This window comes from Papaver somniferum, chromosome 1, assembly GCF_003573695.1.
Source record: "Papaver somniferum cultivar HN1 chromosome 1, ASM357369v1, whole genome shotgun sequence".
NCBI lineage: Eukaryota > Viridiplantae > Streptophyta > Magnoliopsida > Ranunculales > Papaveraceae > Papaver > Papaver somniferum.
The window spans coordinates 33,908,838-33,927,318 of record NC_039358.1 but is presented as its reverse complement, the minus strand read 5'-3'; the positions used below and the strand labels follow the sequence as shown (position 1 = coordinate 33,927,318).

The 18,481-nt window shown below is 35.7% G+C and overlaps 1 protein-coding gene and 1 long non-coding RNA gene across 4 annotated transcripts; both read right to left on the bottom strand.

Annotated features, from left to right (window-relative positions):
- Positions 1–5,171: 5,171 nt before the first annotated feature.
- Positions 5,172–6,177, bottom strand: LOC113327486. The gene is made up of 3 exons (XR_003348953.1): positions 5,873–6,177; positions 5,507–5,701; positions 5,172–5,346 (listed from the first exon to the last, which is right to left on the bottom strand). It is a non-coding gene; the product is annotated as an uncharacterized LOC113327486 (long non-coding RNA).
- A 7,896-nt stretch (positions 6,178–14,073) lies between these two features.
- On the bottom strand, positions 14,074–17,942 carry LOC113282794. 3 transcript variants are annotated; one of them, XM_026531905.1, is made up of 4 exons: positions 17,688–17,942; positions 16,703–17,179; positions 16,219–16,313; positions 14,074–16,039 (listed from the first exon to the last, which is right to left on the bottom strand). In XM_026531905.1, exons 2-4 carry the CDS (start codon positions 16,920–16,922, stop codon positions 14,213–14,215), a joined length of 2,142 nt encoding a protein of 713 aa, XP_026387690.1. In that variant the 5' UTR covers positions 16,923–17,179; positions 17,688–17,942; the 3' UTR covers positions 14,074–14,212. The 3 variants fall into 3 exon arrangements, with proteins under 3 accessions (XP_026387690.1, XP_026387683.1, XP_026387678.1); XM_026531898.1 differs by having other exon boundaries at positions 16,703–17,201; positions 17,804–17,942; XM_026531893.1 differs by having other exon boundaries at positions 17,804–17,942.
- Positions 17,943–18,481: the final 539 nt, after the last annotated feature.

The following is an 18,481-nucleotide window of genomic DNA, read 5'->3' as shown; positions in this document are numbered from 1 at the left end:
GTGATGTTCTCCCTTTAGCAGCTGTCTGGAAATAGGTTACCCCTTATCCAAAATCGAGGGTCCGTATAGTAATTTTCTCCCACGAGCGCAAAAACCACTTTTTTAGCCAATTTCGCCGCAAAAGCTTATTTCTCCAAAAATACCTACAGGGACATAAAAAGCCATAATAAATATAAAATCGAGCACTAATAATATATACAATTGATATTATATAAGACACAAAAATGTGCCTATCATACATATTTGTTGGTTTGGAATGAGGAGGAAACTGTTGTGGGTTTCGGTTAGAAAAACGAATAGGTTTAGACTTGGGTGGAGTCGGAAGAATAGATGTACTCTCAGTAGGTTGTGGAAAAAATAGGTGAAGTATTAGCAGGTAGAGGTGTTTGAGAATAAGTGAAATTAATGGGTGGTTGTGATTGATGCTGAGGTGGAGAAATATCTTATTCATAATAACTATGACTTTGAGCTGAAGGAACAAAATTATCACGATAAGTGTTACCTAAAATTTTTTGTGGTCTACAATTGGAACCTTAACGAGTCTGACGAGGTTGACGAAGTCTAGAAGTACGTAAAAGACGTTTCTCAATCTTGATGGCTTGTTGAATGACTTCTACCATAGTGAACACAGACTGTGTCATGCTGTTTTGAATTACCCCGTGCAAACCCTCAATGAATCGTGCCACCAACTGCTCTTCAGTTTCATGTATTTCATTGCGAGCAATTAAATTGTAAAACTCAGCAACATATTCCTCTACAGGTCGAGTTCCTTGATGACAATTCTGTAGTTTTACAAAAAGCTGTTGTTTGTAATCCAGAGGCAAAAAAAATTCTCGAATCAACTTACGCATGCGTGTCCAAGTACGTACTGGAGGTTTATTGTATTTGACTCTATCGTCAAGAATCTTTTCTCACCATGCAGCAGCACCGCCTTTAAGTTTGTAATCTACGAGTTTTACCTTTGATTCTTCGGGGACATCCATAAACTGAAAATAAAAAAGGCCTCAACTTCATAAAGCCAATCCAAAAGTTCTTCTATTCTGAAACTTCTATTGAAGGTTGGAATATCATCCTTCAACTTATATTATGGCATAGAACTATAAGAGTTTGGTCCAGTTCGAAGGCGTCGTTCTTCAGTCCATCTCTGATGTTCTTTTTCTTCGACAGAATCATCATCATCACTGTCATGTTCTGAATTTGATTTTGGCTTTTTGGTTTCATGACTAACAACGTCCTTTTCCTTGTTCTTGTTCTTGTGAGAACTCTCTGGTATATCCTCTGTGTAAACAAAACCCAAAGTCTTTTTTGAAGATTCTGTAGTTTGTTTAGAAGACTCAGCTTCGTGTCTGGGTTGAATACCAAGGAAATCCATCAATCCAGATACTAGAGCAGGAAGCTCCTCGAGCGTGGCTAGTTTTCCATTAATAGTTGCAACAACAATAGAGAGAGTATCCACTTTTTGCTCCAGAGGATTAGTCATTGCAAAAAAAATTCTGAAAAATTTAAGGTTTGAGATTGAGGTGCGGAAGCGTAGTAAAGAATCGAATCACAGATAAAAATCTAAGAAAATAGGTCTGAATACCAACTCATGTAGAACTTATAGAGGTGAAAGCAATTCAGAGATTGCTGTGATGAGAATGAGAAGAAAAGATACGAAATAAGATTGAAATTTAAGTTGTAGGAATAAAAGAGAAGTTGATAAGTAATAAGCTTTGAAGCAATTGATGAATAATAATAATAATTGTGTCTGTAAGCGGAAACAAGACTCGATATAAATAGACTTTGAGTTAACCGACTAGAAAACTGAACAAAGAAATAAAGACTAACTTAAGAAACAGAGTTTAACTAAGAATATAATTCTAAGAAAACTAAAAAGAGGGAAAGGAAGCAATTAAGATTTTTTTGCAATGAAGTGTGCATGTTGTACGGTATCAGAGAAAAAGGACCAAAGCAACTTACTCCAGTCGAAGAGAGAAAAGGGACCAAATCAACTTACTCCAGTCGACAGAGCCGCTACAAAAATAAAAGTTTTGTAGGTTAAAAGACAAGTTGGTAAAGACAAGTTGGTACTGAGAACCTAAATGAACAGGACTGACTCAAAATTGAGTATAAAGAAACACTATTGCCTATTCACTACAGTACCCCAGTTATAGTGCAGATTCTGAAAAGTAATGCCCCTGAAAGATATGGTTGTAGAAGTCCAATAGAGTAAGAGTGCCTTAATCTTCTTGATAAAATTTTCCCGTAGGTAATCAGAATCTTGGAAAATACATTTATTTCTCTGTTTCCACAAAATCCTATCGTTCTCAGTGAGACTGCGAGTCCAGCAAACGGTAAACAAGTCTCTAACATCCTCGCTGATGACTCAATCCCTTTGAAACTCATTCATGAAGAACATCCAAACAACATGAATTAAAGGGAATTGAATGAAGAGATGATTGATGGTTTCTGTAGTTGCAGGAAATCCTACAACCACACCCAAGTAAATCTAAGAACTCAATATAAGACATCATAAGGAAAACTCTAAATCATTTCATTTCATTAAAAGATAAAGATATGGATTGTTTTCCATTTGCATCTTAGGATGGTCTCGATCCTGTTTTACTGAAGACTTTGGAAAATGAGTGATATGATTTCTTACTTAAAAGCACAATGGGAATGGGGGTTGTGCATCTAGTACTTTAGAAAACACTTATTGAGAGATATGCCATCACTTCGCATTCTGTCAATCTTTTTCCCGTTGTCTCGTTCACTCAAATAAAGTGATGTACGTATGTGTCATTTCAAAACGATCATCATGTCACAACCAAATTTGCTTTATGGTTATGTCCAAAGACTGTATGAGTCAATTCCCAACATTTCATCGTCGGAGTCATATGGATTCAATAATCCAAATACTATAGTGATTTACATTTCACTAGATTGACTTGACTCATTAGTTTCTCTGAAATATATTGCCTTTCAAATATATTAGAGACTATAAAATATGCAAGAAATTACATTAGCATCATTGTGAGGTTACACATGATATCCATTTGCATGGGTTTCTTTGGAATCTAACAAGGTGATTAGCTCTCTTACATATAGAGCTTTCGTGACTTTTAATCTTTGTTCCATCTTGGAAACAAAATTTGAGCAATGCGCCCGATGATCCAATCCTTGTTGTCACATTATAAGGAAATAGTTCAACAACTAATTTAAATTCCTTAAGAGTTTCGTGTAATAAGTGGTGTGACCTTATTACGTAACAAAAAAAAAAATCTGTCTCATTTACTTTAGAGTGTTACCATTCATGAAGATGATATACTTTTCATCATAATGTACGAATGATCCTTATAACTCAAGTACTTTTGAGTATATCTCAAGTTCTTTAGAATATTTAAATCTCATGAAAATGATATAATTTTCATTCCATAAGTGCAGACAATGAATTTAATTCTTCGCGAAATTTTTTTCTTTATTTTAGCTAATGAAATATATATCAAACTATCATGTAAACAACATTTTAGGATCAAAATATAGAATCTAATCATACAAATTTGATTGAATAAAGGTAAGAAAAAAATGGGTAAGTATATTGACTTGGAAAATTTCTTGTTGCCATTAATGTTGATGTCTAGGGCATGACCTTCTCCAAGAATATAATGTTTGTTTAAACTCCCTATATCTCTTGCAGTTGACTACTAATATATGATACGCATTACAACGCTTGTATCATTCTCAGTAAAATGCTTATACCAAGATTTGAAACTCTCTTTGTATGAGTCAGAATTACATCTTTGTCCCATTATAGGTAGATACATTTACTTTGTAGTTACTACTGGAGCAAGAATTACATCTTTGACTCATGGAAACTTTTGTGAGTATCTTTACACAAAGCGTGAGGTGTGATTTTAATTACAACATATCATTGTCAAAGTTATTAACTCATTATAGTCTAACAAGTGTATTACATCCCACTGAACATTCAAATTTGGGGGAAAATGAATGTTTTGACAAACTTCTTTCAAAGCATTACATCGTCTGAAGTTAATATGTCGCCTTGGAAACGTTGGAGGTAAGGCTTCCTCTTTGAAAGGTGTATCTTTACAAGTTGAAGAAATTTGTGACGAAAGTATTTTACTTGTGCACACAAACTTCCACATCATAGACTCTTTAATGGTGCTCAAGTACTTCTGAGTTCAAAAGGTCTAATTAGAGCCGAATTGGTTTAGTCAAAATATGGTCAACTATTTGGTCAAGACCCAGTCCATTGGGTTGAAAGGTCATGGTTAATGAATATAAACATATGTCCATTATATATGAAATATTAAGGCCCATTGATAATATTTTGAAACTATTAACATATGAGCTCAGAACATATCGTTAACCTTAAAAATTGACAAAATTCTTCTTTTAACTGTTCTGATCGACAGATAAATGCATCATCATTCGATCATGATGACATTTTTACAGTAGATTCATCACAATGTTTCGAAAAACATATTAAAATTTTAAAGACATCCAACGGCTCAATAAGAAGATATTTATGACGCCGTATGACTATTCTGATTCACGTTTCTGTGGACACAACATGAAATATCACGTACTTTGGAGTACTTTCCATGGTTGGAACTTTATGAAAGTCTTACAGTATCTCCATGAGGATAACATATACCACATATAAACATTACAGAATAATCCAACAGTTAGAATTATACGAAACCAAAGTTTTTATAATTAGGATTTTCTGAACGAAGAAAGATAAACTAAAATCATAATTTGGAGATTGCATCATATTCCGACTTGATTGAAATTTGGGATTCTTAATAAAATACCCATGTGGGGAAATGCATTAAAGAAAATGCCCACATTTTTTTCATTATATATTTAACGCCCATGCCGTTTGCTTTTCCATCCCGGTTTTTTTGAAAAAACTGTTAACATCCGTTAAAGGACAGGTGGCCTTGAATTGGTCATCTCAAAAGACATTACAACCCTCGAAGCAGTTGGGTCGGACCGAGTTGGAACAACGAGTCAGTTTAAATTAGGAGTGTGGCTCAGTGCCGAGCAAACTCAAATCGTTGCTGCTCATCTTCTTCCTCATTTTTCCTAAAATCAAATCCTAGGGAATCACTGTACTTCAACAACAAATATACAAACAAAATTTCATTCCAAAATATAATGTGCATCAACAATCAAATATCATTAATAAATTAATAATCCAAAATCTTTAAGACAATCAACTCTCAAATTAAACAAAAATCCGCACTAGCATCCTTCTTTATTACTCAAAATCAACTATCATGTGATGCCAGCACTCCAAATTCTTGAAACCTCATTTCCTCCCAACTTCAAATAGGAATACTGCTTTAAATAATAATACCAATATTAGAATTAGTCTCATACCATCATTATGATCATAAAGATGTAACAACCAAACAACCAGGTGATTTCTGGTATGATGATTTACCACATCTCTAAGTTTATGAAAAGAAAAAATATCAAATAAAAAATTAAGATTTACCCGACGATGACCAGAAATATGTCGAGCACCTTCCAAGCGCTCGACATTAGTTGTCTCCCGTATATTGATGCTAACCGTCTGTTTTTTCCCGGAACTGGTTTGAGAATTATGTCGAGCACCTTCCAAGCGCGTTTCTGGTGATGAAGAGGTGTCAACTGTTGGTGTTTGCACCTCAATTTATCGCATCTTCTTTACCTGCAAATTCGAATTTCATAACTACCCAATAATGCTAAACCGACAGAACTCTAAAATCACAATCATTCATCTCCATTCATCACAAAATTGAATCGATGATAACACCATCAGTGGATTAAAAGACTTGTTTTCTTCCCTATAATGTTAGCACACAGTAGACTTGGTTTCTACCTGTCTTATTCCACCAATTTCTCTTCAATCCTTCAATTAATTCATCCTTGTAATTCACCTTTCCAAGTGCATACAGAAGAAGAGATGAACAATTTTTGTTGAAGACAAAAATAAATTTAGAAACCAATTGACGCGATTTTGTAAATTAGGTCCGCGATTTGTTTATTTTACTTGATTTCCAGCAATTTGATCCTATTGTTGATGTGGGTTTCTTTAATTTTGATGTGAGTCTTGATTTTACTGGATATGGTTTCCCAAACTATACATTTCGTCGTTCGGACAGAGCTTCATGTCCTCTTTCTCTAATGTTTAAGATTTTTAGAGCTTAGGAATCGTTTTTCTCTTTTGAGCTTAGAATGTTAGGATTTGGTAAGGGTAGATAGGTAATAACGCCATATTCTTGTTGACTTTCTCAATGAAACTTGACCATCCAGTAGACCCTGACGGAAAAGCAAACGACATGGGCATGAAAAATATATAATGAAAAAAACGTGGGCATTTTCTTAAATGCATTTCTCCACATGGACATTTTATTAAAAATCCCTTGAAATGTTAACAGAGTAAATAACGACCAATTGGGCAGAACATACTAAATTTTCATGAAAATCTAACGGTTAAATCTCTATGTTTAATAATCATGCTCTCGCAGAACCCTGATATATGCTATGAAACAAAATTTGTTTGTTCAAAAGAAATACCTGGTAAAGCATAAATGGAAAAAAAAAAACTCAACCGATCCAATCTCGCTCTGCTGTATAGCTTCTTGCATGATAACGTGTTGGAGTAACAATTAGAGAATGAGAAGAACTTCTTATTAATAAAGAGGCATCGTATATTACATACACATAATGTTCTTTATATACATGTAAGGGAAAACCTAGTCATCTAATGGACCGCACATTCATGGGCCAAATACCGTATAACAAAAGGTAAAAAAAAATGTCTGATCTTCTAGTTCAAACTCAAGAACCGTGGAAAGGAGTTGAAGAGGTTATATAGGATTTTGAAGATTTTAAACACCTTGTTATTTGCTGAAATCGTGGTGATAAAGTTATGAAAAAGCATAACCACGAGAACAAAGCTATTTTCTCTTAGGGAGATGGAATGTTACGGTTACTACTTTTGTTTTTGTTAATTAAGATTAGTTTTCTTAGTTAAGTGTGATAATATTAGTGTGCCTAATTAATAGGCAGTTGAACTAGAGTTGATTGATTGGTTGGTGTTTTAGAATTGTGGCGAAGTGGATTATTTGTACGTGTAATATAATTATGTAACTGCCCTCTAAACTCTATTTAAAGAGTCCAATCTCAATAAAGTACTTATCCAGTAAAAAAAAATTATAATTAGAGTTCTTCTCTAGTTGGGAGTCTGATTACACCCGAGGTAATCGTTGGAGGCCGATTTTCCTCGAATTAAACCATTAATGGACGGCGGGTTCGTCTATAAACCCTTCACCATTTCTTTTGTTCAATATTCAAGTTGTAGAAGATATTAAGAGGATTGCAACAATATGACAATTCAATTTGAGGATCCAATCACATTTAATGATGACTGATATTTGTTATTCCCTCCGTTTCAAATAGACTGTCCACTTTGATTTTATCAAAATATTAAGGAGACCATAATATTTTACTTGAATACCCTTAGTTACTTACCTATTTATTTTAATTAAAATGCTAGTAATAAAAACTACCTAAAATTGTTAGGATTATAAATACGAAGTATAAAAGGAAATGAAAAGATATCAAATTAATGTAGTAAAAACTTTATAAGAAATTTCATTTTTGTTGCCAAATATATATTCTCTTAAAAAGAATTAAGGATATATTTGTTTCCTTAATTATATAAAGGGATAGGATCCATTGACATGGTTATAATGACATAATCTTGACATTTTAGTGCCATTTTTCTACTGAGCACAACCCGCAATGATTTTGAAGTTAATTTGTTGGTGACATTTTCTTTATATAAGCCTCTACATTCCAACAAAAAATGTGAGCATTTCGAGATGTATAAGACCACCATCTACCATTTTGAATACCAGCCGTTGAAGATTAACCGTTGAAATTAAAATGTGTGGATGAAGAAGTTTCGTATTTCAGACCACTCTCATTTTGGTAGGAATGTAGAGTTTCATATGAGGAACGTGTCCCCAAAATCTTAGTTTCAAATTCATCGTTGTTTAGATTTTTTAGAAAAAATGGCGTCGTCATGTCGAGATTATGTCATTATAACCATATCAACGGATCTTACCCCTTATATAAATTTATTTAATATTTTAAATCCGGTCTCATTAAAAACACTAAATCTTAACTGGGAAAATGGCAAGGATGTTTGCATGGTGAAGGTATTCGCAGGTGAAGGTATTCGCTCTTTTACATGGATGTTACAGGGGTTCATATTTAATATTTATTATTAAATATTTTATTTAATATTTATTTAATATTTTATTTGATATTATTTAATTATTAAATATTTATTTAATAATTAATATTTAATAAACATTATTTAATATTATTAATTAATATTGTTACTATTTATATTAATATTATTTATTAATATTATTATTTATTATTATTATTATTATTAACAAAAGAATCAAATACAAGGTACAATGTCGATAGAGGGCAACCTAGCAACAAGTTGAACCTCTACACCTTTTTGAATTGAAATACCTAATCTATAAAAAAAAGAATTACCTATTTTGTAATTGAGATCATAATTAGCTATACAATTTCTCAACCTCTTCAAAAGAAACACCATGTCTTCACTAAGTTCGCCTAAAGTGGAGAAATCAAGAACGCCAAAACCAAACCCATGAGTAGATACCTTATCCAAATATTTAGCCCTCTTGCGTGAAATAACATTAGAAATGGCGACACCCGGAACGAAAGTTCGACCATGAATACCGGAAAAAGGTGAAACACCCGTAACATCAAAACAAAAATCTTGCATGTTAACCCAATTACATACAAGAATGTCGGTCGGTTTCAAATCCTTACCATCATCCGATGAGAGCCCAAGATTGACCTCTTTTCTAGCTAGAACTCCATCCTTGTAAAATATATCCGAAACAATATCCCTAACAAAATCATGTCTAAACTTTACGCCCACCTCACTTGCACAATGAAGAACATGATCACCATAAACATCCATTTTCCTCTTACAACAAGCACAAACATCAATAGTATTAAACATAGGTATTCCAAGTCTATAACTAACAACTGCCCTGAATTGACGAGTCCCAAGTGTCTGATTAAGACCACATATTGGTATAGCTTTGAGGTAATCCTGAGCGTGATCAAGCCTATTGCTTTGCCAAAGTATAGTATCACGTTCTGACATAAAAAATTTGGAAGGCATATCTTTCTTAACAACCTCAAAATACTGTATTGCCAAAGATTTCATAGGAAGTGTGGTAATAGTGTTGATATTGAAAGAACACAGCTCACATACCTGCATGAATAGTGACAAGGCACGCTGAAAGCAAAGGCTTGGCTTAGATTCAAGTGGAAGATTAAGGATGATCTCCTGCAGGTTTCTTGTTTGTTAACAAGAAGCAAGAAAGCAGTATTTACTCGTATCTTCCATCGTGTGAACTCCCAAACCCCCATCCTTCATTGGAAGTGTAGCAATACGTTGTTGAAGGAGCCCAAACCCTGCACCATCTCCTGTAACAATATGTTGCAGAAACTGTGTCAAGGGATGATCATAACAAGAAATAATTTGTTGATGAGCCTCAGGTTGGGTAGTTCTCAGATCGAAATACAACTTTGAAACACCTGCGCAACTACGTAATAGTAATAACTCACTCTGCGGGTCATGTAATTGCTTTACAGACTCCATGAGCTGTAAAGTTTTATCAATTTTATGCTTCACAAGGTCACTGCAAAACTGTAGATTACAACTCACCAGCCCTCCCAACATCTTAACACCATGAGTAGGTATACTAATGCTAGCTGGAAAGACTCCATCATCTTGACTTCTAGGATCAACGCAGGGCCAAAATAACTGTCTTGCGAACATTAAGATGTAGCCCACGGCTATTGCCTTCAGCCTGAATTATCGACAGCGCTTTAGCTACTTCCATACTATCACCAGCAATGGTACCATCATCAAGGTACCATGCATGAAAATCCAGTTTGCATTGTCCTGAAATCATGTTCACTAGAGGGTGAAGAACCAAGGAAAATAATAGAGGACCCAACGGATCCCCTTGTTGGACCCCACAAGCAGATGAAAGTACAACCTTATTATAATAAAGTCTTGCTGGAGATGCATAAGAAAACTCCACCCATCTGGAGATACTAGGGCATCTAAGTCTAACTTCCTGAATTAACTTGGTTCGATCAACCATATTAAAAGCATTAGAGAAGTCAATTAGAAGCATGGACATGGTATTTTGTGTACCTTTCATCTCCAAAAGCCTGTTAGCAGCGTGAAGAATACCTTCTGCTCCACAGGAAACCCCAACCCCGAACTGATGATCCCCTAGATATAAAGACAGATCCTTACAAACTGATTTAGCATCTAGCTTCGAAAATAATCTTCGCCAAATTGTACCAACAACAATTGGCCATAGCCCACCTCCAGGCTTGAGAAGAGGAGTTAAGGGAGCACTCGCAATGTACTCCCCTAAAGCAGATGGACATTGTCCAGCCAACCATAAATTGACTACCCCCGTAATGGATGCTAAAAGCTCATCACTCGCAGCAGCCGCACCAATCAAAGCATCTAAGAGATGCTTAGCCCTAAGCCCATCTCTGCCACATGCCGTTCCTTCAGGAAAACTCTTCAAGGCATCAAGGACAGCTTTAGAATCAACATACAAAGCAGCAGCTTCAACTGGTTCAAGGGGGATATATGGTGGTGGAGCATTTGGGTGTTTCTGGATAAGCTCTTGTAGAGTGTCTACATTGTCCATAGCTATACCATCGGAGGATAAGACCTTTACAGCTGCAGTGTAACGTCCTTGACTCAATTTATTCTTACATGCTTGCACATTAAGGTTATACTTCTTCTTCTTGTTTGATTTACAGACTTGATGACTCTTCTCGGATTCAGCCAAAAGTTGTTCAATGAGATGAACACACCCATCACTTTCCTTCCACTGAACTAAAGCTTGGTGGATACTATCCATCTGAGCTTCTTTCTAATTCGAGCCCTCTCTTCCCTTGAGTTCTTAGGCATGTAAAGATTTAAGGTGCATATTGGCAATAGTAAAAGTTGTAACCATGATGCTAAATCTGTAGGATTAGATAATACCTTATCCAAAGCGATCTTTAAAGTCCTTGAAAAATGAAGCCTGCAGGGTGGGGGGATGCTAGCAATGGTTGTGACCGCTTCTCATAAACAATATTTAGTAAATCTAAGTTGAGGACAACATCTGTGACGTCATCTCGCACAACTGATAGAATTGTGTCAGGGGTTTCAAGAGGTTTGACAATTCCATGAATTCCATAGAATTACCAGTAAGTGGTCCAACAGTGACATCACCTACATGAGACACACATGATTTCTTCCAAGCCTGTATATGCATACATGGCGCACACAACCACATCTGCAACTGATTTAGTGTTCGTTTCCAAGCTTCATAAACTATTTTGCTAGATTTGATTCTCTCCCTGCAAGCATGTTGACAATCTGTATTTGGTAGATGTTTATCACACAAATGCCTGTAAAAACCCGACTTGCTGTATCCATTACCACCAGTCCCATTAGAACACCCATCAAATTTTTTGAAAGGACACTGAATACGTCCTCCATTGGTCATGGTCGGTTTGTTAGTACTCAAGATACAAGGAACCTTACCATTCTGAGATGAGGTGGATGAAGTCTGAGGCAACGACGACGAACAAGATGTAAAATCCACGACTTCATCTTCATATATGTGTTGAATTCTCGGAGTGTATGAGGTTGCAGATCGAGTTGTAGACATTGATATTGAAATACAAGAAACTCTGATATGCACTGAAACACCTCCTTCATACAAAACACACTCAGACTAATTCAATAGTATAACCTTCACAAACTCTTAAATCTTCACAGTTACAAAACAAAGAAACAGGGCCAACTAGAAGTTAAGGAATGGGATATTAAGGATTCAAATTAGGCAAACCCCAATCGAAAACTTAAAATGCCATTCATTGACCCACTAATTAAGACAAAAACAACAAACCTTCACAGGAAAACTTCCAAAGATGTTGAAAGAATACCTTCCCACTGGGAAAACCCCCTTACTGCAACAAAACCTTCAAACTTCTACAGGAAACTCCCCACACACTAAAAATACTCAAAGAGACTGCTTAACTAAACCTTTCTCAAAGAACAGAAGTGAGCAATTGGAGTTACAACACTTCTAATTATGTGGAAACATTCAAAAAGCATAAAACCAAACCAATTACTATAATGTGCTAACCCTGAAACTTGAACCCACACACCCCTACTGCTGTATCAACAACCACTTTCACAACAAAAAAAATCAAAACTCAAAATTGATTTTTACTAACACCTCTATGAAAATCTGTGATAATAAACCCCCAGAGTAAAGAAACCACTTACAAAACCAGGTGGTGGTTAAACTCCTTAAGAAATCAGAACAACACTTACAGACAAAGAAAAACCATGTTAAAGAAACCACTTACAGAACTCAGGTGGTGGTTAAACTCCTTAAGAAATCTCTACCCACTGAAACTCTTGCTTCAACCAATGAAAAACCCCCTCTTCAAACTGAGAAAATCAAGGCTTCAACCCCTGAGAGAAACCAGACTTCAAAATCCCTAATAGAATTTTGAGAACGAAGAACTAATTGATTCCTTTGAAACCATATCACAAGACCCGTCACGAATTCACCTTCAAAACCACGCAACTATCAATCTGAACAGCGACACCCCACTCCACAAAAACACCACTTTCAATCAAAGAAAACTCTAATCAAATCAACTCCTTGATTCAACTAACTCACATTCAACAAACTGAGAAATTCGATTCGCTAAAAACCCTAAGTGAATCTACGGAGAAAAGCCACCACGAATTCCACTTCAATTCCACGGAACTAACAATCTGAACAAAGAGATCCCTCTTTCACAGAAACACCACTTTTAATATTATTTAATATTATTTATTTAGTAATTAATATTTATTTAATTATTAAATATTGTATTTAATAATATTTATTATTAAAAATTTATTTAATATTTATTTAATATTTAATAAATATTATTTATTATTAATATTTATTTAATAATATTTTATTTTATTTAATATTTATTTAAATATTCGCTCTTTAATTTAATATTTATTTAATATTTTACATGGATGTTACATGGGTCTCTCCCTTCACAGGTGAAGGTATTCGCTCTTTTGTTCCTGGCAAAGCTATTTCTAATGTTGTTGCACGAAAACACACTAAATACTTGGATAAGTGTGTTTCACTTGGATATGGTCTTGGTGTTTTAGCTTTCTCTACCTTAGGGGAACTAGGAGAGGATACTTTATGTTTTTTTAAGCGTATGAAGAACTGCTTAGTTAGTAATGATGCTAGTAGTGATATTGGTACTGGTAGCTTTATTTTTTCATAGATTATGTATTGCTATTCAAAAAGGTGTTGGAGCCCAGCTTGTTGCTAGGTTACCAACCCAAAGTATGTAATTTACATCTAAATTGGATAACTTTTTTAAATGAATGAGATATTAAAAACGAATTTGTGATTATAAAAAATTTGAGGGGATACAGGATACTAGAAAGTTTATTGGAAATATATGACTATAAACAGAAGCTGGACATAATTTGATAAAAATGGAATAGGGAACAGTCTTTTTGAAACAGAGAGAATATGTTATTCTCTATCATAAATTATGGTAAGTATATCCACTAGTCAAGGCTAGAGTATAGAGTCGTCTTTTTGAAACGGAGGGAGTATGTTATTCTCTATCATAAATTATGATAAGCATATCCACTAGTCACGGCTAGAGTATTGCAGGAATCTCTTTATGATAAAGAAATCCATTTTGCAAGTTGGTTATTACGGGTATAAATGAGTTCTAAAGTTGCGTTCCCGCATACGGCCTCAAACATAGACCAGGGTCAACACATAATTTCAGTCATAGCCTTGTCTCTCTGTTCACCAAGCCTAAGCCATATCTAAAATCAAAGTTGTGCAAGTAAAGTTTTTTCATTCAGGAAAAAAAAATTGTATCATGCAAAGAAACATATAGTTTACTGTAAGTAAAGTAAATATCGGATAGGGAGAAGAGAAGTACAGAGATTCAGGAAAAGGAAAACATGAAAAATGCAGCAGGAGTTTAAAGACCAAACCACGCTCGATATGCTTCCAAAATCTCAAGAACAAGCACCAGTTTGTATTACGTATCGTGTAGCAGGAAACGAAGAGTCCAACCAACTTGCAGCTTTGGCTCGTTCCACATAACGTGTAAATTGTTGTTCAGCATCTGGAACGTCTAAAGCCAAGTCATCAAGAGAGTCCGCAACTCTCCCAAAACCTTTCATCATCTGATCTGGAGTAAAGACTCCTACGGAGAAACCGTGTTCTAGTAAACCCCACAATCTTTCATTCTTCTTCTCCATAACTGCTACCAGCGCTTTCTTGATAACTTCATGGTGAAAAAATGGCATACCTAGCTCCCTTATGCAGCAGAATGCTTCTCGTAACTCACCACCTGAATCATACTCTTCCAAGAGTTTTCCAATCTTATCTTTAATATCCTCAATATCCCATCCAGGCCTGCTACTCCCACCTCCACCCCAACACCTTAAGATCCGCTCCCCAGAAAGTCGAGCCTTGAGCACTGACCTCGCCATTTGAAGTACTTTACTTCCTATTGAGTCTTGACCCGTTAATTGGCATCCAATCTCCTCTAATTGTTGTGGAGCCAAAACTTCATCAACAACTGCCCTAGCTAAGAACATTGCAAGATCCTCCACAACAGCTGGAATATCCAAGGCAGTGTCATCGGCAGATTCAACTAGCATCAGGAAACCATTTATGACACCATCTGCTGGCAAGGATAACGATGATAACAATACAGATGCCATTTCTTTCTCTCTATTTTTACGATCCATTGCTATAGTTATTAGTTTTTTCACAAACATAGCACTTAGTTCAGAAGAAGAATTGTACTTCTCTGATTCAAGGCTACTAATCACCTCTAATATGTCACCTGACAAGAAATACTCCTGGATAATATACTGGGCCTTGAGCTTGAAAACCCTGGCAGTGTCATCTTCTATTTGCTTTTGTTTTTGGAAACTCAGAGATTTTAGAGATGAAGCACATAACCAACCTTCAGATGCTGCTTTGGATATCAAGGACTGCAGAATATCCCTTGCGCTAAGAATATCAAGAGATAAGTCATCCACTGTGTCAATAAGACGGCCAAAACCTTTTGTCATTTGGCTTGAATTAATAAAACCTTCCTCAGCAGCTTCCTTCAACAAATCAAGGAGACGATCTTCGGAGGCCCGCCTTTCCATTGCCAGTATAAGAGCCCGTTTGACTATCTCATGATGGAAGAAAGGAACTTTCAAATCCTTGATGCACCTGAAAGCCTCCATCTTGTCACCACTTGCTATATATTCTACAAGCAGATTGTTTATGTTAGTTTTCACATCCTCAACGGTTTTGTTCTTGCTTCCGCCCCACTTGCGCTCAATGATCTCTGCATGAAGTGGAGCTGATAAATAGCTTTTCTCAGCTCTTGTTATAACCTCAACCCCTTTCGAGTCCTTCGGTAACGATCCCAACTGTTTTGTCAAAAATGCTGGAGGAAGTATGTCATCAACAACTGCCCTAGCTATAAACAACGCAAGAACATCTACAGTATCCGGTATATCTACAATCAAATCATCTGCTGATTCGACCAATTTGCTGAAGCCTTTGTAAAATTGTGGTGGATCGATCACATTAGCATAAAGTGTAGATAATAACACAGCAGCCATTTCTTTCTCTTTGGCATGCCTATCCATTGCCATAGAGAGAAGCTTCTTAACGAAATAATAATGATATTCTGGCATATCAAGTTCTCTTAGTTCATTTGCAGTAGACACAACATCATCTGTAGCAAAGTATTCCTCTACTATTACAGTAGCCTTCTTCTTGTACTCATCAAAAACGCCAAGTGGTTTTGTTGTGTTTGAATGACTGTTATCCTGGCAAGTAATTAAAATAAGTTTACTTCTAATTGCTTTCATAACAACTCAAAAACACAAGTACCGATATACCTAATACGAAAAAGTTTGCACATTATGGATTTGATGTCCACGGTAAAAAAAGCCTAACAAAACATAACAAACAGGCATAATAGTTTAAACTAACTAAAAGAAAATACCTCATTACTATCATAGTTGGGATCGTTTGGATCAACAGTGTTATCATCTCCTGTTTCAAGTATGCCTCCCCATGTTCCCTTTCCGCCTGATCCACCTGCAATGACAACACCGCATTAGGTCATTAAATGGTACTATAAGGAAATAAGAATTAAACGAAGCAACCCAGAGGCAAGTCAGATAATAAACTAGAAGTGGACATAAATCTAAACAACAGCAGGCTGCACAAAGTAGCCCTTTCATGTGTGAGGTTGACATTGACAGCAGACAGCAAGTGAAGTCAGGCTAATGTCTGAAACAGTTTTTTTTGGCTTCCAAAGAAGACTATAAGATCTGATGCAGCTGTCTTTGATGCTTGTATGAAGAACAACTAGCAAAACTGATCGGACTCCCTAACTACATTACTTCCTCTCTGCATAGGCTGTGGTATACCTAATCATATCAACACTCATAAAATTCCATCTATATGCATTATTAACATGTTACCTTTCTTGGGGCGTCCATCTTTTGGAGAATGTGAATGCCTATCATGCTTCACTGGGCTCCCCTTGCTCGTAACATGCTTTCCATGAGCTGATTTAGGAGACCTCGGAGACTTTGGTGACATGGTAATCTTTAACGGGGAAATAGAGGGATCCACATCCTCGGCAACAATTTGGAGACGATCCACACCTTCTGCCAAGTAATTATCTTCCTTGCTATCCATCTCAGTAAAACACGGTTTCTCTATCACAAAACTCACTAGTTTCTAATAAAGAAGATAGAGAACCATTCTCTGGATCACAATGTCCACGCCAACAGTTTTCAGCTTAATCAACAGTGGCATCCACTTTCTAATGCCACTGTCAAAATTAATTGTTCCAAACTGCTCTCCGACCGTTTATCAAACTTATGATTCTATCTGACAGAACCTTATACTTGTCTCTTCACACTTAGCTGCTTTGCTTGGTTGAAATCTAATCACTGTCAAAGCCAAGAATTAGTACTGAAAAAATCCAAAAGAAAAACATGGATTAGAAATCAATAGTCAACAATCAACATCAATGCTGTGGTTAAATTATGCTGCAGGTCTATCACATTCAACAAAATTCCAATTTCATAGGTGTAAAAGTAACCCTAATTTGATGTATGTAAAATCGAAAAGCTTAACAATCCATGAAGCGAGTCCAGAATGTGTTTCTTTCCTACCAATTAGGTGAATTAACCAAAAAAAATCCCCAAATCAAAGCATCACAAATCTTTCAACTAACTAAACCTAAGTCATCAAAAACACGATTAAATAACCAGACAGGAATAAAATCTAAACAAGTAGAGAAGTAGTCAAACATGTATCCAATCTAACCAAAAACAAACCCTATCAAAATCCCAAAAGAGAAAAAGAGTATCACAAACCCTATCTAACTAAATCAAGCCCAGAAACAAAATCAATTTTAAAAATCAAAACAAAGGAAGTTCAAACAAGGCATCTTACAAGAATATCCATTCAGATCCAGACTTGGATGTTTCGATGTTTACAATGTATGAAACACAAAACACCTAATAAGAAGAATTTGATTAAAACAGTTTTTAGGGTTTGCAGATTCATACCATGAGGAGGAGGAAGTAAGAGTTTCTTGTGAAGGGGAAGATGCAGAGATTAGAATGGATTGGTAGGGGAAAAGGGGAAAGGGAATAACGACTTATTTTTAGAAAGAGAAAGAGTGAGATTTGACGGAAAAACCCGGGAAAGGCGTTGGTCAAGATATAACCGAATTTGAACACTAGTAAGATCCTTAAGAGGTGGGCTACCTTTTTCCTTTTCTTCACGTTCCGGTCTATGTGTTACTTGTAATAATCACAAGTTACCGGTACTCGCTTAACAGGCTGGCCCATAGCAAAAATTTAATGTCCATGTCCATACCCTGAAACAATACAGGCCAGACCAAATCGGAACGATGAGACCTCGGGTCCAAGAGATAATTCAAAAATTATATTTTAGCTGTTTTTTGCTTGATGATGATAAAACTCGTTGAAATGATAGTTCCAGCAATTCATTTTTATTACTGTAAAATGTAAGGCAAAAAAATTTCAATCCCAATAAATTGTCCAAACTCGAAAACTAACATTTTTATTAGTGAAATCCATCATACTGCTAGAAAAGTCAATGAATGATTGATCTACTGATTGCCGGCTTTACAATCCCTTCGGCACCAAACGAACATACAGCAATAGAGGTAAAAGAGATTGAATCAATGTTAACTAGAAATGTAGAAGATACTAGGAGCC

Bases quoted from the DNA above. Each gene is read 5' to 3' on its own strand.
- LOC113282794 (XM_026531905.1), bottom strand. From the start codon at position 16,922: ATGGATAGCAAGGAAGATAATTACTTGGCAGAAGGTGTGGATCGTCTC. The intron at 16,314-16,702 runs GTAACATGTTAA...TTGTCATTGCAG, and splicing joins AGATGGACGCCCCAAGAAAG to GTGGATCAGGCGGAAAGGGA. The intron at 16,040-16,218 runs GTATTTTCTTTT...ATTACTTGCCAG, and splicing joins CCAACTATGATAGTAATGAG to GATAACAGTCATTCAAACAC.